Raw genomic sequence first — 23429 nt, forward strand, 5'->3', positions numbered from 1 at the left:
CAGCGTAGGCCCCTCTCTCCTGACTCGCCTGTTCCTCAGTTCAGCCCCCCTCATGTGGGTTACCATGTTGAGTTGTCAAGGCACAGATCCTTTACACCACAATCAGCATTTTCAGACTGGGAAGGTACTGATTTGTGTCTGGAAAGTCTGTTTGACGAAACCAGAGCAGAGTCCCCGCAATCAGTTTTATCAGACTTTGAACTTGATAAATTATTTAACAGCAGGGCGTTGTCCCCGGAATCAGTGTCATCAGATTTTGACTTTTGGCTCCTGCAGGACTGGTTGGCAGACTTTAGAGCATCCTCCCCAGAATCAGTGGTATTCCAAAGTCAATGTAGGCCCCTCTCACCTGACTCACCTCTTCCTCAGTTCAGCCCCCCTCAAGTCGGTTACCATGGGGAGTTGTCAAGGCACAGATCCTTTACACCACAATCAGCATTTTCAGACTGGGAAGGTACTGATTTGTGTCTGGAAAGTCTGTTTGACGAAACCAGAGCAGAGTCCCCGCAATCAGTTTTATCAGACTTTGAACTTGATAAATTATTTAACAGCAGGGCGTTGTCCCGAATCAGTGTCTTCAGATTTTGACTTTTCGCTCCTGCAGGACTGGTTGGCTGACTTTAGAGCATCCTCTCCAGAATCAGTGGTATTCCAAAGTCAATGTAGGCCCCTCTCACCTGACTCACCTCTTCCTCAGTTCAGCCCCCCTCATGTGTGTTACCATGTTGAGTTGTCAAGGCACAGATCCTTTACACCACAATCAGCATTTTCAGACTGGGAAGGTCCTGATTTGTGTCTGGAAAGTCTGTGTTTGAAACCAGAGCAGAGTCCGCAATCAGTTTTATCAGACGTTGAACTTGATGAATTATTTAACAGCAGGGCGTTGTCCCCGGAATCAGTGTCATCAGATTTTGACTTTTGGCTCCTGCAGGACTGGTTGGCAGACTTTAGAGCATCCTCCCCAGAATCTGTGGCATCAGTGGAGCAGTACTTTTTGCCTCCTCGCATGACATTTGACCAGATGCGGACTCAACATTGTAACTATTACTTACAGTACTCCAACAATAGACCAGTATCACCTTTTTCAACACTGTCAGATGTTGAGTATTCTGGATTTTGTCTAGAGAAATTGTTTGACCACAACAGACCAGATTCACCAGATTCACTTACTTTACAGGTCCACACCAAAGACACAAGCAGAACTGTAACTGCTTCCCCACCATTGCCCCCTGCAAGACCTCTTACATATGCAGATGTTGTGCGGGGAATAACACATGACAGAAAAGCAGATGCTTTGTTGGTCTGCAAACCATTTGAGTTTAAACCTATTTGGCCTCAGTCAGTGTTGGCAGAGAAGGAGTGCACTCACTCCTACGTAGAGGACTGGCTCACCGAATTAAGACCACAGTCTTCCCAGTCAGGGGCGTCTGACACTCAGCGTAGGCCCCTCTCTCCTGACTCGCCTGTTCCTCAGTTCAGATCTGTCCATGTCGGTTACCATGGGGAGTTGTCAAGGCAAAGGTCGTTTACACCACAGTCAACAATTTCCGACTGGGAAGGTACCGATTTGTGTCTGGAAACCCTGTTTGATGAGACCAGAGCAGAGTCGCCGCAGTCAGTTTTATCAGACTTTGAACTTGATAAGTTATTTAACAGCAGGGCGTTGTCCCCGGAATCAGTGTCATCAGATTTTGACTTTTGGCTCCTGCAGGACTGGTTGGCAGACTTTAGAGCATCCTCCCCAGAATCAGTGGTATTCCAAAGTCAATGTAGGCCCCTTTCACCTGACTCACCTCTTCCTCAGTTCAGCCCCCCTCAAGTCGGTTACCATGGGGAGTTGTCAAGGCACAGATCCTTTACACCACAATCAGCATTTCAGACTGGGAAGGTACCGATTTGTGCTGAAACTCTGTTTGATGAGACCAGAGCAGAGTCCCCGCAGTCAGTTTATCAGACTTTGAACTTGGTAAGTTATTTAACAGCAGGGCGTTGTCCCCGGAATCAGTGTCATCAGATTTTGACTTTTGGCTCCTGCAGGACTGGTTGGCAGACTTTAGAGCATCCTCCCCAGAATCAGTGGTATTCCAAAGTCAATGTAGGCCCCTCTCACCTGACTCACCTCTTCCTCAGTTCAGCCCCCCTCATGTGTGTTACCATGTTGAGTTGTCAAGGCACAGATCCTTTACACCACAATCAGCATTTTCAGATTGGGAAGGTACTGATTTGTGTCTGGAAAGTCTGTTTGACGAAACCAGAGCAGAGTCCCCGCAATCAGTTTTATCAGACTTTGAACTTGCTAAGTTGTTTAACAGCAGGGCGTTGTCCCCTGAATCAGTGTCTTCAGATTTTGACTTTTCGCTCCTGCAGGACTGGTTGGCAGACTTTAGAGCATGCTCCCCAGAATCTGTGGCATCAGTTGAGCAGTGCACTTTGCCTCCTCGCATGACATTTGACCAGATGCGGACTCAACATTGTAACTATTACTTACAGTACTCCAATAATAGACCAGTATCACCTTTTTCAACACTGTCAGATGCTGAGTATTCTGGATTTTGTCTAGAGGAAGTGTTTGACCACAACAGACCAGATTCACCAGATTCACTTTACAGGTCCACACCAAAGACACAAGCGGACCTGTAACTGCTTTCCACCATTGCCCCTGCAAGACCTCTTACATATGCAGATGTTGTGCGGGAAAAACACATGACAGAAAAGCAGATGCTTTGTTGGTCTGCAAACCATTTGAGTTTAAACCTATTTGGCCTCAGTCAGTGTTGGCAGAGAAGGAGTGCACTCACTCCTACGTAGAGGACTGGCTCACCGAATTAAGACCACAGTCTTCCCAGTCAGGGGCGTCTGACACTCAGCGTAGGCCCCTCTCTCCCGACTCACCTGTTCCTCAGTTCAGATCTGTCCATGTCGGTTACCATGGGGAGTTGTCAAGGCAAAGGTCGTTTACACCACAGTCAACAATTTCCGACTGGGAAGGTACCGATTTGTGTCTGGAAACCCTGTTTGATGAGACCAGAGCAGAGTCGCCGCAGTCAGTTTTATCAGACTTTGAACTTGATAAGTTATTTAACAGCAGGGCGTTGTCCCCGGAATCAGTGTCATCAGATTTTGACTTTTGGCTCCTGCAGGACTGGTTGGCTGACTTTAGAGCATCCTCCCCAGAATCTGTGACTTCATTTGAGCAGTGCTCTTTGCCTCCTCACATGAGATTTGACCAGATGCAGACTCAACATTGTAACTTTTACTTACAGTACTCTGAAAGTAGACCAGTATCACCTTTTTCAACACTGTCAGATGTTGAATATTCCGGATTTTGTCGAAAGGAATTGTTTGACGACAACAGACCAGATTCGCCAGATTTATTTACTTCGCCGGTTGACACTAAAAAATCTTGCTTAAATGCACCTGCGTGTCATCATCCTTTTGCTACCAAACCTCTTAGATATGGTGATGTTTTGAGAGGCATTGGACCTGAAAAAGAAGAAAATGTTGTTCTTGTTCAAAATCAATCTGCCCCTAAGTTCTCTTTCTCTGAAATTAAACCATTATCTGCTGAAGACTCTGTTTCAGTGGATGATCCTCAAAATCTGATCCAGCTCAAATGTGTCTCCGCAAAACCCACATCCTCAGACTTCACAAATGAATACAGGGCAAGACACAAGCATGGCTTTTCCAACTTAATGTCACATTTGTATGATCCAGTCTATAAGGGAAAATGTTCTTGTTGTAAAATAAGTTCAATTGAAGCTACCATTGAAAACCCGTCTTGCATATTAAGCTGTATACCACAAAAACATGACATATTAGCTCCCAGCTCCGTAGAAAAACATTCTTCAGTGTTTTCTTTTAGTGTTCATAGAGCATCAGATGTCAAACCAGCTAATGAGTTTCTGTCTCCAAGTGCTGTCATCACTGGTCCTGTTTCACCAGCATGTCAAAGCGATTCTGGCATATCACGGTCTGGAACAATTGAAACGGGATCCACAGGGCATTACCAGCATGCTATGGAAACTGAATTAAATGACAGTTCTTCACTTTCAGAGTATGGGCTATCGTCACCTGAAATATTACATCCAGATGATGAAAGTTATTTTTATTTTACCTGCTTATTCACTGACCAGAGGCCACCTTCTCCAGACTCATTTGATGAGTTCACTGCTTTAACTCCTGATTCACAAATTCCTCAGTTTGACTGTCAACCTTGTTATGACATGCATTTGTCAGAAATCAGATCTGTTTCACCAGACTCCATAATGCTGGAGAGAGATTCTTCTGATTTGTGTCTTAACACTATGTTTGATGACATCAGAACAGAATCTCCCAACTCCATTGTGTTTGACAATGAACTTAATGAGTGCCTCAGCGATATGCCATCGGATCAGTATACCCAGTCATTCCTTGATTTCTGGCTGGCTGAGTTAAGACCATCTACGCCTGAAATTCTTAAATCACTAGATATAGATGAAGTTTTAAACCAGCAGCCATGTGGGCCAAGTCTCCCAGATGAGACTGTTGATGCAGACAGTAGGCCTGTCTATAAGCAAGTCTCCGATGACTTAATGGCCCATGTACAGGATCCAGTCTATAAAGAAAAACATATCTGTGATAAAGTTCATTTCTTTGAAGATCCAGTTGATGAACTGTGTGAGAAGACTTGTGATCAAAAGAAAATTGAAGACTTAACAGTTAGCAGAGGAGAGCCACATGGCCCAGCCAAATCTTGTCATTCTGCAAGAACCATACCTGACTCCAAATCATTACAGGATTCCTCAGTATCCGACTCTACAGTGCCTGTTCTTACAGTAACAGATTCACATCCTCAAATGGTGATGCCACCAGCTGGAACTGTTGAGACAAGGCTCATAGCTTCCTCCTCAAACACAATTGATCAGTCTTTTTTTGTCAAACCTCCTCCCTGGGCAGCAAAGAACCTAGATTAGATCATATCAGGTCACACAGGATTAGCCAGTTTTGCACTGAATTGAGTCACATCCCATCTGTAGAACTAAATTTTGAATGTCATCATGCTGTCTGGCTGGAGGAGGCTTTCCATAAACAAACTCAAGCAAAGAGAGAATCAGTGCAACGAAGATCACTTGTGAAAAAACATAAAAGGACAGACCCTGAATCAGAGTTAAAGATGACACAACCCCGAGATTCGTTTTCCAAGAACATGAAAAGAAAATCCATGACTGAGGACAAGAGCAAAAGTTCCTCGGTGTCGGTAAGACAGCGCAAGCTTTTGCTGAGCAGTGAATGCAGTGTTGCTTTCAAAAGTAATAAATATGGCAATACATAAGGTGTGAATGTAGAACTCTTTCCTCAAGCTTTTACTAATGATGCCCAGAAGCTTCACTGTCTTGCTGTGGCATGTTTGCATTAGAGCAGAAGAAGTGATATGTCAGTGAAGCACGACTAATGGAAATTACAGTGACCCTGTCTTGGTGACCTGAGCTTCTTGTCCAGGAATGGAGCATTCTCATGAGCTACACAGACAAAGAGCTAATGGACTTTGTGATTCCTTTAAAATGCCTGACCTGACTGATTCAAGCCCCAGGAATTTTAAGTGCCTTGATTAAAACTGAAGTCAGTATAGTGATAATAAGTTGCATAGTTCTACTTAGATCTTGCTTTACAGCCTTAATAATCTAAACCAACTGATGTACTTGCCATAGCTAGAAGCATGTACTGTTTGGTATGCACAGGCTTCTGCTGTTTTCATAACAAATAGAACACAGACACATACCATTCCATTGGCACCCATATTTCCTATGACTATACCCTGGTGTCACCCATATCCATAAAAGCTGAAATTAGAATTCAGTTCATTGCAAAATTAAATGTGATAACATAATATCATATCTGTAGCTAGACATTGCCTCCTGCCCTCCTCCCATCTCCTGTTGTCTAAAATGTCTAAGCAGGGGGCACAAACAATTGTTATAACACTGCACTATGCTTTTCAAAATTTGGAATTATGTTAATATGGCAATCTGTTTTAGTTACTGTAATAACAGAATAATTTACCTTTTTGGGAGATGGGGCAGACCTGCAGTACAACAGACAGTACTAGCATTGACTGTGACAAATACTGTATACTGGTGGGTTTAGCATTGTCATGGGAAGTGCACTGTTTCCAGCGAACACTTACCTAAATGAGTAAATGATGCATGTTCACCTCCATGTTACACCAAATTCTATTTTTGACTCAAGTTCACTTGTGCCCTGCTTTTATTTTTGTAAAATGATATTGTGTTGTCAATGATGTTCTCTACGCTTAACATGCTATACAAAATACTATTTAAAAAGTCAGTCATTACGTATGTAATGTGTTTTGAATTGTATGGGGTCTGTAAGATAAATATTATTGGCATGTCTAAGATACTGCTGCAATGACCTAAACACAAACGGGCTACAAGTGAATTTTTTCATTGGAGACACTGCTCTCATGTACAAATCCAGAGCCTGTCACTGACAAATGCATGCTTCATTTAAGTATTTCTTTCATCACCAAAAGAAATCACAAATCATATTTATTTATATTTTTCCACTTTATTGTATCATTTCTTGCAGGAATCAACAGCATCTTCCAGGACAAATCTTTCAGAATCTTCAAAACAAAAAAATGTTCATTTAGGACAGACTCAGGTGTTTCCAACCGAGTCACCCTCCTTGGCACATGATTCTAACACACGTTCCACTGATAAACTAGAATTACCACTTCCATGTACCTTTGACCTCGGTCAAACACAATCTGAAATCACTTCGACAAATCAAAGTAGCTCACCACAGGAAAAAGATGAAAACATGTCGTTCCCCGAACAAATTGAAAATTCTGGCTTAACTAAATCAAGCTCAGCAACCCCAGACTGCCTTTCTCAAACAGCTCAAGAAAGTCAGGACGACCAAATCGTCATGTTCTCCACTCCAACATCACCAGAGTCTGGGTCACCTCAGCTTGACCAGCTGCTGTCAGATCTGAAGGAGATGAAACTTAAATTCAGACCAGAGACACTTGACCCACGTCTTTCTGAAGTCAGTGATGAAAGCCCTGGAGTTCATCAAATTTATAAATTTGAAGACCTTTCACCTGATGATCAATGTCATACAGAAGATAGTGATAACCTAAGAGTCAGTGTGTCATCTGCTGTAAAGCTTGTAGAAGATACTAAACACACAAATGTGACAGTCACAGAGCCTGAACACTTACAGACATCTATTCAAGAAGAACCTGAAGTGGTCTTAGTCACTCCTGATCTAACAAAAACCTCTGAGGCAAGTGTCCCATCAAGCCTTGGTAGTAGCAAAGATAGTCCTTTATCCCCTTTTGAGTACCTTTCAACTCCAGAGTCTCCCCAGAGATCATGTGAAGTGATGGAGTCACTGGACCCAAGTTTTCCTGTGGACACATTACAGTCCAGCACATATGATGAAAATTCTCCCGAGACATTTTCCTCGGTGTCATCCCCCAAATCAGCTGCAAAGAGCCTGTCTGGCATACCTGAGGAACATCTGGCTAATCTTTGTGAGGAAGATCCTACAAATTACATTCTTCAAAGTCAAGATGAACTCGAATCAGCAACATTATCTAAAGGCTCAATCTCAACACATAGTACCAAAGATCAACTTCCAAATTTATGGGAGACAAGTTTTGTTGAACCCTCTCAGATTGAAGATGTCTCTTCTCAATCTCTTTCTGATTTGACTCCAGACACAGTTACATCTGCAAGACATTTTTGCTTTGAGGAACTGATTCCGTACCCATCTGCAGGGGACTTGGAGACATCTTCAGATGAGGACAGGCCAAGGACCAGTGGACAGCATTCAGAAGAATCTCTGACTCCAATAGATCCTGAGTGTTTTGGCTCTCAACCCACTCCAGTTGAACCCAAAGCAGAGGGGACTTCATCAACCTCCGATGAGGAGTACAGCATCCCACCTGGGTATGCAAATATCTCTCCTACTACAGCTGTCAATACCCACATGCCTCCAGAATACGCAGAAGTTGTGCATAGTGGTGCAGACAGCCCAACTGTTGAATACTCTGACCCAGAGCCTTACTTTGACTGCATACAGGCTGCATCAGATTTCTCAGAGACTGAGCTTGATGAACCTGAGACAAGTACCAGGTCAAATAAGGATCAGCCTCAGGCTCATTTTAGCCATCCTAGAGTGCTAGACAAGGGGAATCGAAGAGTCCTGTTATCTTCTGGAAGTGAAGATTATGAGGATGCTCCTTTTGTCTATGAGCCTCTTTATAATGTACCTGAAGAGAACAAAGAATTATTACAACATTCAGAAACATCGGATGAAGAATTCACTCTGTGTGAGGCTTCACAACCGCCTCCTGTCTGTGAAATTGGGGCATATGATGATACTGATAAATCTCTGACAAGGGTAAGATGAATATTGGTAAACCACCCCAACCTGCAAGCTTTTTTTCCTGGAGCTGAGCTTAACCAAACGTTATATTTGCTTCAGAGAGGAATGACTGCTAACCCTATGGCCACATGGATGGGATCTAAAACTCCTCATAACCCTTATCTTATTTTGATTTTATATTTAACACATCCTAACTCGGCATGTCACTGTGCTGCCTGTAACCGGCTGTATCACACAGTAATAACTTAAGTTCCACGTTTTTTCATCAGTGAAAGCACATTCATTCTTTAACTGAGTGAAAGCATGGTATGTTTTGCAAATGTTTTTCCAAGTTACAGACTGACATGTTGCACTTTGCACGATGTGAGATATGAAAATTAATTGCAAAATTCTCAAAAGTCAACGGAAAGTGCATCATATCACTCTGCTTATCGCTTGCTTTGCTGCAAACATAGCATTCATATATTGTCAATTATGAAATCTTAATGGATTTTTGTTGCTGGGTCAGGAGATCAACGCAGAGCTCGGATCAATGTCAGAAAGTTCAGATGATGAATTTTTGACCACCAGGATAGTGCGAAGGAGAGTTGTCATTCAGGTATATGAGTCAGCATGACTGATGGCGTTTTAAATGAGCATGGAGGGTGTGACTTCCAGAATGCAGGCTGGGTCTTTCACTTTCAGGTTAAAATGTTTACTGTCTAACAGCCTTTAGTCTCATCAAAATGAGTGGAAAATGTGTGTTTGAAGATTAAGGTAGGGTTTGTAAGAGACCTTCCACTTGATTTGCATAGATGGCTGAGCCTCATAGAGGTGTTTCATGCTGCTGTGAGCACTTTGGGTTTTTTTTGTTAATTATTTTTATTTATTTATTTATTTATTTATTGACAAATGCAAGTTTGTTACTTGTATCCCAAAGTCCCTATTCTCCCACTAACTAATACCTATTTTTCCTCTAACATGATTGCATTTATTTTTGAAGTGGATAACTAAACATAAACATTACATTGACCCCAGATGGCATTCCTGATTTTGTCTGTCTTGTTTACCTTAGGCTGATGATATGCCTGATCTCCCCACTCAGTCGGTGACGGAAGAAAAATACAAGGATGAAAATGGACACATTGTTGTCAAGAAGGTAAAGCAAGATTCTATATAAGCCCTAATGCAGATATCACATGGCAGTGTATTGTGACAGTGTATTAACTGCTAATGTGGATTTTGTGGATTGACAAATTAAGAAAAAGAAAAACAGTTAAAGAAAATTCAATTTAACTTAAACAAGATTTCATTTGTTTAATTTCAGTTTAACATAGCTTACCAAAGGCTTTTGTTGCCCTGTGGCTCCATTTCATTCAGAAACAGACAACGGTTTCCGGAATGTGGTTGGTTACCTTTTCCTTTAGAAAAATGCCTCACCACCTAATGGTTTTTGAACACATGATCTTCCTCAGGTTACGCGTAAAATTATCCGCAAGTGTGTTTCCGTGGATGGTGTGGAGCGTGAAGAGGTGTCATCAGAAGGACCTCCCCATGAGTCCATCAGTAAAGCTGAGGGAGATGGATATTCAAAGGTAGTGAAGCGGACCATAGTGAAGAGTGAAGGAGACCACACTGAGGTGCGTGTACTGTATATTGTGTCTGTGTTCATCATCGGGGGTGTTGTAGTCGGGGGGAAGGTAGGAAAAAGCAAGGAGCCCAGTGGAGGGCGGACTCTTAAAAAGCCTGGAATGAAAAGTTTGGTTGGCTTGAAAGACTGAACTTTGTGTGAAGAAAATTATGGAAGCTTTCTGAGGCTCCTCTTACCAGGTTCTAAGAGAGGAGGGATGAGGGGCACACTGAGACTGCTCTGCAAAGGGCCACAAATTCAGTGCTACAGCCCTATTCATCATCATTGTATTCTTTTTAACAGAAAACAGTAGACACAGCAACGTTCATATTGGTAGTGTATGTAAAAACAATTAAATAACAGCTGTTTTCTAACCTAGGTAACATTTGCTGAATGTGCGGGATTCTCAGCATCAAGTCAGGAGACACCTGAAGGTTGTAAGGTCAGTCGCGTAGAAAGGACAACGGTGGTGGAGGGTGAAAGAACAATGACACACCAAGGGGATCCGTCTCTGGCCTCTGACCTCCCCTCAGCCCAAGACGACTTCAAACAGGTTTGTTATCAACCTCGTCATCATTATTGTACATATTGCAGCTAAACTACAGCTCTTGTGCAGCACATAATTATTTCACATACATATGTAGAGGTAAAAAGACTCAGTTTTTTGTTTTTCATAATTAAATCATTCCAAATGAAGTGAATACTGTTTTCTCCTTTTTATACCACCAGGCACTAGGTTATATAAGTGGTGTTAGTAGAACAGAGCTCCCTCATGTGGTAGAAAGCGAGACTGTCAAAGAAGATGGAACTGTGGTCAGGAGGTGTGTGTGTGTGAGACTGCTTTTATTTTGTGAGAGTGAAGTTTGACAATGACAGCCTTGCATTAGGTTTGTCAGTTTTACTAATGTTGACTAATGTTGCTAATGTTTGGATCATTAACCACCAGTGTTAGGGAAACCGCTTTGAAAGCATAGCTTTACAAGCTGCTAACTCTACACTGGAAGAAGAAGTTGCAGCATGGTAGTGCAATGGTTAGCACTGTCGCCTCACAGCAGAAGGGTTCTGTGTTTGAGTCCGCCGACCAGCTGGGGCCCATCAATGTGGGGTTTGCATGTGTCAGTGATACAAACTCATGACAAAATAAAATACACATTCCACCTAAAAATACCACTCAGTTGAGTTCATTGCAAAAACTGCCCACTTGTTCACAGGTCCTACATGAACCATTAAAATAAACCAAAATACAAAACCCTACTTCATGAGAAAGTGCAGGAATGTTGGCATTGGTTTTGTAGGCAATGTACAATATACAATCAGTCAGACACCTGCCTTCCAGAAACTAGAGTCCAGGTGGACTAATTGCACCAAGCAAGATTAGTCAGTTTGCCAGTAAACTATAAAATAGCACACAATTTCTTTTAAAATTAGTTAATAAATAGCAATAATCTGTTTATTATTCTGGCTGACTGACACCTAATATTTTCATGTGTAGTTTTACAAATTCTGTCTTGATCAGTGCATTGCCTGGGCAGGCCTTCACAGGATGGAAAAAAGGGGGTGGGGCTGGTTAAAAGGGGTCAGTTACATTAGAGAAGCAATGTAAGATAAAAATTAAAAAATGTTCCTTTCCTTTTATGGCCTGCAACTGTTTGTAGTTTGAATAGTTAACTAAAAAAAATGGAGGAAAAAAAAATTAATTACTTAATTCACAACGCAAATATGAATGTTGAACCACCAGCAAGCTACTGCAAAATGTTTACTGTTTACCACTTAGCCAAGTAGGGTACTATAATAATAATTATATTTGAAATTCAAAATGAGGTTACTATATTACAATCGAAAGTAGTAAAATTCGTTGGTAATTTATATTCACATATACAGTGGTGGAAAAAAGTTTTCGGACACCCCATGCATTTGTGAAATATTGCATTAAGAATCACTCTTAGGTCTTCAAGTGCAATTTCTTTTAGTACAGTCACAGCCAAAATACTAAATAAATCCTAAAAAAGCCATTAAAAACTTAAAATTGATTGGTTCCATAAAAATACATAAGAAATTTTGAGTATTGGGTCATTTTGGTACCAGTGATGAAGGTCATTCTTTTTATTAAAATATTTTTGTTGCCAAGCTTCGTGTCTACATAAAGCCAGCACATTTGAAAGTTCTTCAGACACAAAAATGGCTAAAACATGGAACCTAACGCAGGAAACACACCTGAAGATAAAGATTCTCAGCCAGGATTGGTACAGCTGCCGCCAGATAGCCAGGAAGTGCAGATGCAGTCCTTCAGCAGTTGGATACACTCTGCAGAAATACAGACGAACCAACAGCTTGGAAGACAAACCAAGATCTGGGCGTCCAAGGGTTTCTTCAGCAAGAAATGACCGCATCCTGATCCGCATGTGCAGGCAAAACCGCCGAATGACATCACAGGAGCTTCAGCAGCAGTGGTCAAACCAAACTGGTGTCCAGTGTTCCACCCGCACTGTACATGGCCGACTTTTAGATCATGGCTTAAGGTCCTACAAGGCTATCAAGAAGCCCCTGATCAATGAGAGACAGAGGTTAGCCCGGCGTCGTTGGGCCCAGGCACACAAGAACTGGACAGCCAGGAATTGGAAGAAGATTTTGTGGTCAGATGAGTCCAGTTTCCAGCTTTATCTACTGTCACCTACTACTGTCAAGCATGGTGGAGGCAGTATCATGGTTTGGGGATGCATGAGCGCTGCTGGTGTTGGTCATCTCACTGTCAGTGATGGCACATTGAACTCTACCAAGTATTGTACCATTCTCCAAACCCACATGCTCCCTTCTGCGCGTGCGCTGTTCCGTCGAGGTAAAAACTGGATGTTTCAACAAGATAATGCCCCTTGCCACACATCCAAGGCCAGTAGAACTTGGCTGCAGGAGCACAGTATCCAGGTCTTAGAGTGGCCAGCTCAATCCCGGACATGAGCCCCATTGAAAATCTGTGGTGGATTATCAAAGGTCTGTTTCAAAGCATAAACCAAAGAATTTAGAAGAATTAAAAGCAGTAATTCAAGAAGAATGGGACAAGATTACCCCTCAACAGTGCGAAAGGCTCGTGGGGAACATGCCAGCCAGGATTAGAGCTCTACTACGTGCCAATGGCAGGACTACTAAATATTAATTTGATGATGTGATGGTTTATTTATTTTTTGTCCAGTTTTGAACACATTCTCTGTTATTTGTTCACTTTGATACTGACAATGTTGAGAACTGACATATTGAAACTGTCAAGAATTTAGTTTTGTTAGTTTTTCTTGTAAACAATAAACAAAAAAATATAATTTGTATTTGTTTGTATCTGTCTAATGCAGCCACACCTTTTGAAACACAAAAAAAGATTTTTCCACAAATATTTCATGATAATATTTGAGATTGTGTAAAATTTTAAGGGTGTCCGAAAACTTTTTTCCACCACTGTAAATATATATATATATATATATATAGAGAGAGAGAGAGAGAGAGAGAGAGAGAGAGAGAGAGAGAGAGAGTCAGTCAGAAAGTTATGCATTGATGTAACTACCATCTATCTATGAATATCTGCACAGATCCAAACAGCAGCTGCAGATAGCCTTTTCAGTCAGGCCATGCTTGATTTAACATTACAGACAGAATGGCAACCAGGTATAAGAGTGATGCTTGAAGGTATTGTGACAAAATAAATGACATGAATGTGCAATTCAAGCTATGCAACATTAAACTTGCATAATCATAGCTAACCTCTACAATCTGTGCAGTTCATAACGGTCTGCTAACATTAACCCCTACTCACATTAGATTTTTTTTTCTTTTTGTGAATACTCGAGAATAATTTAATGCAAATACTCAAATGTCGAAATGACCTCAAATGCCCTTCCCAGCTGACAACTTAAAAAAAGGACACTTTATGTTGGTTTTTCCATAAAAAAATCCACCCATCTTTAGTTGTTGGGTGTCAGAATATGTCAAATTGCCATGAATGTGCCACCACAGAATCTGGATTTGATCATTGGCCAGAGTTTTCTTTAGGTTTCTGCAGCTATAGTAGCTATGCTGTGCACATGATCACACTTAAATTCTGGATTTACAAAGCATGATATAATTTTTGGGTGTTTCTCTCCTTTAACATATCTTACATGAATAGCAACATCTGTTGCTTCAGTTGAATTTCCACAGAGCCTCAAGTGCATTTTATGATGAAGCTGACCTGTCTTCCTCTGTTTGTTTCCAACCCGTCCTTTCCTTGCTTCCTCTCTAGGGCCCACATGCATAAAGGTCGCACCCGCAGACGAACCGTGGTGAAGGGAGCTGGGCAGCGCAAACAGGTCCTTCTAGAGCAAGTGGACAATCCCATAAAAGGGTCAAAACGACACGACCTCCAGCAGCATCTCCACCAGCTCTTTCACCGCTACTACAAAGAAGAAAAGGAGGACAACAATGAGGATGATGAAGACGAGGAAGAGTAGAAAAATGTGTAACACTCTCCCCCGCTCCCTGGCTCTGCCCATGCTAAAGTCCCCCCAGTCCTATGCATTAGCCACATGCAATCCCAGTGTGCACCACTGCACCTCAAATCTACCACTGTCTTCCCATTGAAGTCCTGGAAGATAACCTTTTGTTCACAACTTGTTTTCTTCCCTGGCTGGTTTAACGTATTCATGATTTTCTTTTCATGTTCCCATGTTGTTTTGCCTTTTTGTGACCAAAGAAAGCCTTTTGTTGTTTTCCTGATTCAATTTACTTTCCATGTCAGAATTGATATTTTTGTCTTGATGCTGTGGTAGAGCAACAAAAGAAAAGAAAAGAGAAAAAAAACAGAGGAATACTATTCACATCAACTAACTCGCACACCTCCTGAAGGTAAAGAACACTTTACCTGCAAAACACAGGTACTACTCCTTGAGTATGTGCTCGGACTGAAAGACAGTATCTCTCACACTGCACTGCCTCTCACAACCAGAGTTTCTCAGATATTCCTTACTTAAAAACTGTCTCACTCACTGTACTAGCCTCTCCGCTCTTTTGATTCAGGTGGTCAAGATGTCACACAGAGAAAACCCGACTGTATCGACACTGAATTTAACTGCTGCTGCTGCTGCTGTGTTTTGTGTAGGCTATGTGTAATCTTGTCTTTGGGAATTATATATTATCTATAATCTAGACATTATGGACATCAGTAGCCTAGGAATTAATAATCACTCATGTGAAGTAGAGCAGGCATGACTAATCAACAACATCTGTCATTATGATCCCAGCTTTGACTGCTTTGTAGTTCTATGGATTGCCCTTCTGCCTCTCTTTTCCTTCTGTGTGTGTCTCACCTTCTGTGTTGTTGTGTTTAATTTTATTCAGTTTTGGAGGGTCTTTTTCTCTTAAATTGATCTCGACTCATATTGTATGAATGGTGAATGTGTGAGGGAGATTGTGCAGTAGGTGCTGCATGTACGAGTGTGTGCTAAATATTGCACTGTCAGCTAGTTCGGAAGGGATATTGTCAGTTATTATAAGCTTATTTTTTGAAGATGTCTTAGTTTATTTTTGATTTTGAGTTTACTTTGTTTGCCACAGGTGATTAAGGTCATCACAGCTATTTTAAGAGTCACTCGTCTGATGTGACATTTGTGGTAAGGTTATCAGGTGTTTCTGCTTTATTTCATGTTAGATTTTATTAGTTTATCTCTTGAACGAGTGTTGGACCAGTTTGTGTGGTGTTTGTTTGTGAGCGGATGAGTCTGTGAGTGTAGTAAAAGAGTGCGTGCCAGTTTCCCTCAGCGAAGAAAAGAAACATTTATTTTACACAAACTGCATTTGCACTCCTGAATGTCAGGAGGGAGCACCTCCATACTTTACGTGCACAGGATATGACGTACAGTATATCTTAGCCACAGATAGCTTTTATTTTGACGGGGGGGCAGATGATAAATACAAGATAATGACACACCAGGCACACGCGCAACGAGGCAGGTTGAGAGCTTAAACATACCATTATTCACAGCTCTGAGCATCGCTACTGTATGTATCTACAACATGTAATGTATTTATTTCACTATCACTGTTTACTTTGTGATTTAGAAAAATGTAAAATGCAAACTAGTGGAAGTTCACTGTGACAGGTATGCTTTTAATTTGAAGAATCAGCATCCCTTTTCTGTGATGATGACAGTTATATACATATACAATGCATATATAAATATCTATAAGGGCATGTATTACTGTATCAAAATTCAAAAAGACAAAAACAAAATGGCTGCAGTGTGTCTATGGCTGATAGAGAATAAAAGTCTACAAATGTATAGTGTTTCTTGTTTTGAATTTGTACAGTGTAGTTCACTCGCTAACTTACAAATTGCAGCAACATATGTGTAACACGGTGCTACCCCCTGCTGGGCATCAGAGGTAGTGCAATAGTGGAGCAGCAGATTCTTGTTTAAATGGAGTGCCACCTAAATTAAGAAAGTCCAATATGTTTTTTCCATGGCGTATGAAAGCCCAGTCAATATTTGTGACCATGAGCTACTACTCTCTCTGAGTCAGAAACTAAGGCAGTAAGTCTCTAACTTGTGATGTCATAGGATATAAACTCTGGAGCTGCAATAAATTGGAGCCTGATTTTTTGGACCCACAGAATATTTTTATTTTTTATACCTAAATGAGCTTTGGTCTGTTGTAGTCTTCTCAGATGTGAATTCCCTTGGGTGCCCTCAGTGTCATCTAAAACATCTTTCACCATTCATTGTCTATGGTGCAGCTCCAGACGTTATAGGCTACCCTATGACATCTCATGGATTTGGGAGACAGTTGTAAATTGAAATTAAAATTGATATAGAAATGTCACAGATTTAAAAATAGAATTGAACATAACTGTGGTTCCATTATGCAGTGTCACAATTTTTAAAACATAAAAAGACCCTAAATATTATAATCAGTTTGAGGGTCAATCATTCAATGAGGCTGTATGTAGGCTAACTGAGACACTCAAACCAGTTACTTGTGAAATGTCACAGGACAGAGCAGCCATGAGGGGAAGACACCGTGTTGGGCTCATTACTCTAAAAATGTAATACATTACTCGTTACTCCATTCAAAAGTAAAAAATATTACTTTACACATTACTCCCTGCCAACAGTAATTCGTTACACTACTCGTTATATTACTTTTCCGTTACACCTCATAAAATTGGTAATTGCGTATCTCTGATAGCCTACTTTTTTTTGACTCGGGAGACTTCAGTTGCCTGGGACCGATATTTCCCGAGGCTCTGCCTGAAAGAAGGAGAGTCACTCATGGAGTAACATTTCATTAACCTCATATCCAGCCACAAGCTCCATTACTTCTGTGTATCCTGTAGCTGTCCACCACTAAAATCCAGTTTGGGTTGTTTAGCTAGTGTAGCGCTACAGCGGCCGAGGAGGGCCCACCTTTGGTGGTGTGCATTTCCTGGAGCTTTACGTTGTTGTGTTGTCGGTGGTAGTTGCCGCGGTGTTTCAGACCGGAGGTTTGAGGACGTGTTTTTCGCAGTGGAAAGAGTTTTAGTCCGACTACCTACAGAGGCAGTGTTCTTGTCATCTTTCCTCCCGACAAAACCAAAGTAATGGGAATGTTTCCAGCCGCTAAGGTAAGAGTTTCAAACTAACGTTAGCTTGCTGCTCAGTGACGTGCTAACATGGTTATTTAAACAGGTCCACTGATGTGACTGTTGTATTTCAAGTCAGTAGTGATGTGATAACAAAAGTAACGTTGTAACGAGTTGTTTGGTTTAGGGGTAACTGTAATGTTATCACTTAAATTTTATTAGCAATTTGTTACACTACTCGTTACTGGGAAAGTAATGTTATTACTGTAACGCGTTACTAACAGGCCAGGATGAAATTCATCATTTTGAAGGAGTTGTTATTGTAAGACTGATCACCTGCTCTGGTTTTGCCCCTACAACTGACAAGCCTATAAATACATAACAATGTTTATCATTACCCTTTTTGACATGTTTCCAAAAGCACATTGCCATCTTAAAATTTGAATCATGTATTAATTTGAATAATTCAGGCCATAGCAAGTTTAGAGAATTACTAGCTGCTGTAGGTTACCAAACCACTTGATTATGAAAAAGTACCACATATTAACTACTCAAAGTTAAACCTCAAATTGTAGTTCAGCTACATCCAAACTACATCACAGGAAATGGTCACAGTCTGAGTCTGGATCTCATATTGTTACACAGAGGTACAACTGAACTGACACTGAGTAAAGTGTGGGTGTGTTTGTCATGTTGGAAAGGTTACTTTTCAAATGTAATAGATTACTAGTTACCCTGTAACAAATGCAACAAGTGACATAACTACTCCATCAATCAGTTACTCCATCAACGTAATGTAACTTATTACTTTTGATTACTTTTCTAAACTGGGCAATAAAGATCTAAAGTCATAGAAACAGAAGTGCATACCTGTTGCACTCCGATTTGTTGCACTGGCTTTGCTCACTGGCGTTGCCCTGAAATATGCCAAAAGAGGGCATTCCTGCACTGTGAAAAGACTATGACTAATGACTAAATTAATATGTTATATTCCTCATATAGGCCAGAGCTTTTTACCAGACAGAATAGATTTGGATGATACCCTTTTGTAATCACCAACATTTTGATTAGTAACTGTAATTTAATTACATATTTTTCTCAGTAACTGTAATTGATTGCAATTAAATTTGTCTTGTCATTTAATTACCTAACTCAGTTATATGTAGCTAGTTACTCCCCAACACTGTGTTTAATTAAGGTACTAGGGCAGGCCAATTTTTGGCCAACTTTTTTGGCCAATGTTTTAAAGAGAGGACATGGAACAATTATTGGGGCGGAATCAGGAAATTCTTAGTATTTGATTGGTGACATCTTGGTTGCAAACCAGAGGTGACATTTGTCAAATAGATGATTGTCATTAAATGACAACTGTGGCCAGTGAGCTGTGGCATTGTTCCCTATTGTATGGCAAAAAAACATCATAAGATGCTATGAATATATAGTTTGTAAAGTAGTAAACTACTGAAAAAGCTGCTGAGATTTCAGAGTATGTGCCACAGACTACAGCAAATTGTACTTAAACTAGTAATTGAACTACATGTATTTACTCCCCATCAATATAAAGTGTATATAGAATTTCCAGTATATAGGCCTATACATTTGGACTCATATATCATGCCAATATAGCCAAAGAATGTAATAGGATAGAGCAAAGATCATAAAGACATACATGAAATAATTAACTTCAAGTCTAACACATCCTTGTATGCAGCTCCCCTCCACCACACTAAGGCAACAATGATCAACCAACAACACAAAACAAGTTAAAACTCATTCATTATCACACCTTTTAGCTGATTTATTTAGTTCTTAAACATGTTAAGCCATCCATTGCCGTGCTGGCAACAGGTTCACACCATATAAGGAGTGGTGCATTGCATTGACATCATACGTTTCGTCAAAAGAAATGTTTATCATATTTTCCCCTTAAAAAAGAAGAGACCAACCAATTGACAAGAGCAAAAAGTAAGGATGACGAAGACACTGGCACTGTCCTGCAGTGGTAAGGAGGCCACTGGCTGGTAGAAGCACTGATCGTCAAGGAAGACATCCCAACATTTATTACAGTCTCATCTGACTCCTTTACTGCTGTCATACCATCCTTTTGTCTGTTTGCAACGTTTGTAAATCAAATGCTGTAACGATGCTTCCAGACTTTTTAGCCTGACCGTCAAGTTAGCACTTGACCTAACTGAAGGTAGAGACTATAGTGCCTTTGCTCCATCTTCATCATCTCCACCTTCTCTGTGCAATTGGCTTAGTAACACACTGGAAATGACAAGAATAAAATGACAACAGAAACCCTACATACAGTCATACAATACAAGTACAAACATTATGAAAAAATGAGTTTGTTTTCTTCTCATTTTTATACAAAATGTAAGGGGTGCTTCGGCAACCAGGAGTTTATTCTTCCTCCTCTTAGATATGAGGTTTTGATATTTACGCTGGATATTAACCTTAACTGTGTTATTGTTTTTACAACAGTTCCATGATACTGGAGGACATTAGAAACATTTGGGACAGGACTGATGCACAACATTAACAAATGGAAACAAACAAGTCAGTGATTCACAAATCAAACAGAAGATATTATAGTTTCATATGATCTTACTTACAATATTCCCCCCCATGCACTACACAATAGTCTTGAATTTTCATATATTACATATATGCTACATTCTCTTATTTCTTATTTCACTGATATAAAGGCAAACATATCTCAATGCAAAGTGTAAGCTGCTCTGCTTTTCTTTACATTTAAATTAGTATTATAGGTTGAAATTGGACGATTCAAACAGTATGACTTAGCTCATAGCAAACATAAATGTAGCTCATAAACTGGATTTTACGTAAACTCTTAATTCCTCTGATAGCAAGAATAGCAATTTCAATGTTTGTTTTTATCAACAATCACAATGTATATACATCACCAGAACTAAAGCAAGCTCAATTTTAACATTCTGATCTTCCAAATGTTTTTGTATTGCACACACATAAATACACATAAAAATACAGAACTAATTTTTGGGAGAGGTTACAATAGTAGATTTTTAAACATCTCTATTTTTATATTTAAAATGCATACCAAAACATCTTAAAAAACAAACAAAAAAAAATGTCAATATGCTTGTTTCATAATGTCCAAATACGGTGTGCAGCCACCCGGTGGTGGTTTCGAATGATGTCCATTAATAAAATGCCATAACAGTAAAATGTATTAATACTTGTATCCTGTGCGATGTCACGTCCTTAAAGAAGGGTCAAAGGTCAGACAGCAGTCATGGGTTGGCTAGTTGACTGCACTACTAGATTTGCTGATGGGATTTTTTTTTTCTTTTTTTTTTTTGGACCACATGATATTCCATTAACTGCAAGAAGAGAGAGAAAGAGAACATATATTTGAATTTATACATGCAGAGGGGCACACAGAGCTATGACCATGTTGGGTAATAAAATAATCAGACCAGTGGGCTTTTTTCATAGCTGATATTAGGACATGTAATAGCAGGAGAGCAGGAAGCACCGGCTTGATTAATAACATTAACAGGCCTGGGCACGGTACCACTGTGCATGCTGGCTCACTGGTATTACAAACTGGGAATAGTCCTTACACACCTGTTGTCCATTGATCCAGGTGGTTTCCAATTCCTTGCCTAATGCGTGTGTTTGTACAGACTCTCTTGTCGCTCATGTTGTACCTGTTAAGGTGGGACAACTTACACTGTCATGATTTGTTCATTTTCAGGTTTGGTGATCTCCGTTAATTCTCAGCACACTCCACCCATCATTTTCCTGTGTGGGAGTCAAATTAGCTAACAGAATTATGAATTTATGGAAAAACCTGCATGGGTGTGAAGGGCTTATGAATGCACCAGAGCTCCATTAATGTGATTGTTACAGCTGTGCTTTTCCTGCTATGACAAGTCTGTCGTGAAAAATGTTCCACCTTTGCAAGTGACCGTTGATAAACTCCTCCACCAAACAGGAATTGCTTAATTATAGGTTAGAGGCTGTAAAAAGGCACAACAGGTGTGTCAAGCTTTGGAATTTCCCACATGTTGAAATGGTGTGCCTACTCCATATCATATGAGTTTGGAGGATGCTGTCCATTTTTGTATTTTAGCATTATACAAGCATTATGCTATATCATGTGGGCCTATGCAGCCACCAAGTGCATATTTAAGACCCTTTTACGCTTTCTCCTTATTACACTGGAAACATTAAAAACTTGTGAGATTTAAGGCTCAGACATTGTTTCTGCACTGAAGGTCTGTGGACAGCTGCGGTCACGCGGACGTGCTTGCTGTTCCATTCACAGTACTACTGAGGGTCAGTGTCAGCCCCCAGCAATAAAAACAGGAGGGCTGGGAGGTGAGCTTAACGTCCTCCTACTGCTGACATCCAGTGAGACTGAAACTAAGAAGACATAGGTGGCTTGACTGCTTGACTGTACTGGAGTGTGGAACATAGCGTGTGTGGCAGTGCTCTAGTTCTGTAAGTGGAGCATTCGCAGTTGGCGCGCTTGCTATGTGTACAGTCTGCGCAGTTGCAAAAAGTAGGCTGCATGCCGACATCCGCTTAGGGGTTTCCACAGACAGGCATGGGCAGATGACGACACTGGTGTCACACAGACCAAAGTGGATCCTCATGAACACGTGGAAACTATGAATTGGCTCTTAATTTTAGTGCTAGCACTAATTTAAGCTAGCTAGCCACAAAACACTCCCTCTGTCAGTGATAGTTGTCATTCTAGTCAACAAAATTCAGCAAATTCAACAATATCTGGTGTACTGACTATACCCTGAACCACAGCTGCAACACTGTGGCAAGGTGAGAAGGTTCACCATTGGAGGTCTGCATTAACAAAGTGTTTCTGCTGTGTGTTTCTTACTGTCTCTTACTGGGAGGGGATGCTTGGCGAGCCGGAACGGTGGAAGTGGATGTTCTGCCACTTGCCGTCGCGGCGGTGCCACACACGGGTCTCCTCAGACTGCATGGTGCGGGGCATGCCGCTGGTATCCATGTACTGGGTCAGTCGAATATAGGCAATACATGCTGCATTTTCCCCAATTAGGTGCACGTGTGGGTTCAAGAGGATGGTGTGCACCGGCTTGTTCCCTTTAGACAGGGCTGGAAGGGAGACAAAATGACTGATTACAGGGGGCAAATGTCACTAAGTAGCACATATCAAATAAATGTAACCTGCCACTTGGATTTTGGAAATTCTAATGCAGCTGCATGACTGTTAAAAAAAAAAATTCTTGACCCTACTTTAGAAGGAATACTAACTGATATGAAAGCAAAAGAAACTAAAAGTCTCCATATGTTGACGTTGGATAGTGGACAAGCACAGGCTCGCCAAGTGATTGAGGTTTCTAGGACATATCTGGTTTATCTGAACTATTTTTACCCCGACTGAGGACATTCAGCCATTTATAGCAGTCATTATACATTAGTGATTTTTTTTGCTCCAAGGTTAGTCCATAACCACAGCCGTGCCCTTGGAGTGCACCAGCAAACATGAACTGTAAACTGACTAAATATTGATAAAGAACAAACAATTAGCCCATGTCCACTAATGCACCATGTGTACTTTCTTTCATACAAACATGCTCAATAGCCTACTTTCACTGTGTTGGGGATCTTCCTTATTTTCAAAATAGGTTATTTGTATCAATACATATTTTGCATTCCATATTGTACAAACTATGTGTTGTATGTACATTCAATTTGTTTCCAGGTTGGATTCTACCTCACCTGCCCACGAGGCTATCTCAGTGAGTTCCCTGCACACCTGCTTCCTATCAACTCATTATGCTTGTGACAAGCTCCACAATTGTTGCT

At 40.8% G+C, this 23429-nt stretch overlaps 2 protein-coding genes across 16 annotated transcripts in view; one reads left to right on the top strand and one right to left on the bottom strand.

The window, feature by feature from the left end:
• The first annotated feature begins 3139 nt into the window (after positions 1–3139).
• On the top strand, positions 3140–16302 carry LOC125886449 (ankyrin-2-like). Of its 4 annotated transcripts, XM_049572672.1 has the most exons (8): positions 3140–5236; positions 6586–8409; positions 8903–8992; positions 9449–9532; positions 9849–10013; positions 10383–10556; positions 10733–10824; positions 14268–16302. In XM_049572672.1, the coding sequence occupies exons 1-8, from the start codon at positions 5153–5155 to the stop codon at positions 14473–14475; spliced, it is 2721 nt and encodes a 906-aa protein (XP_049428629.1). In that variant the 5' UTR covers positions 3140–5152; the 3' UTR covers positions 14476–16302. The 4 variants fall into 4 exon arrangements, with proteins under 4 accessions (XP_049428629.1, XP_049428630.1, XP_049428631.1 ...); XM_049572673.1 differs by lacking the exon at positions 8903–8992; XM_049572674.1 differs by lacking the exon at positions 10733–10824 and having other exon boundaries at positions 14268–14426.
• Positions 16303–19365: 3063 nt separating this feature from the next.
• Positions 19366–23429, bottom strand: part of camk2d2 (calcium/calmodulin-dependent protein kinase (CaM kinase) II delta 2) — a 52378-nt gene continuing 48314 nt past the window's right edge. For 7 of the 12 annotated variants that reach the window (XM_049572700.1, XM_049572696.1, XM_049572693.1 and 4 more), the window contains 2 exons: positions 22487–22715; positions 19366–20953 (listed from right to left, as the gene is read on the bottom strand). In XM_049572700.1, the coding sequence (XP_049428657.1) occupies positions 20950–20953; positions 22487–22715 (233 nt within the window). In that variant the 3' untranslated portion in view covers positions 19366–20949. Of the gene's footprint in view, positions 20954–22476; positions 22716–23429 lie in introns of all 12 variants that reach the window. The other 5 variants (XM_049572703.1, XM_049572697.1, XM_049572702.1 and 2 more) reach the window with 1 other exon arrangement.

The sequence above is a fragment of the Epinephelus fuscoguttatus genome, linkage group LG3 (assembly GCF_011397635.1).
Source record: "Epinephelus fuscoguttatus linkage group LG3, E.fuscoguttatus.final_Chr_v1".
In the NCBI taxonomy this organism is placed as follows: Eukaryota; Metazoa; Chordata; class Actinopteri; order Perciformes; family Serranidae; genus Epinephelus; species Epinephelus fuscoguttatus.

Bases quoted from the DNA above. Each gene is read 5' to 3' on its own strand.
- LOC125886449 (XM_049572672.1), top strand. From the start codon at position 5,153: ATGACACAACCCCGAGATTCGTTTTCCAAGAACATGAAAAGAAAATCC. The intron at 8,410-8,902 runs GTAAGATGAATA...TTGCTGGGTCAG, and splicing joins CTGATAAATCTCTGACAAGG to GAGATCAACGCAGAGCTCGG. The intron at 10,557-10,732 runs GTTTGTTATCAA...TTATACCACCAG, and splicing joins CCCAAGACGACTTCAAACAG to GCACTAGGTTATATAAGTGG.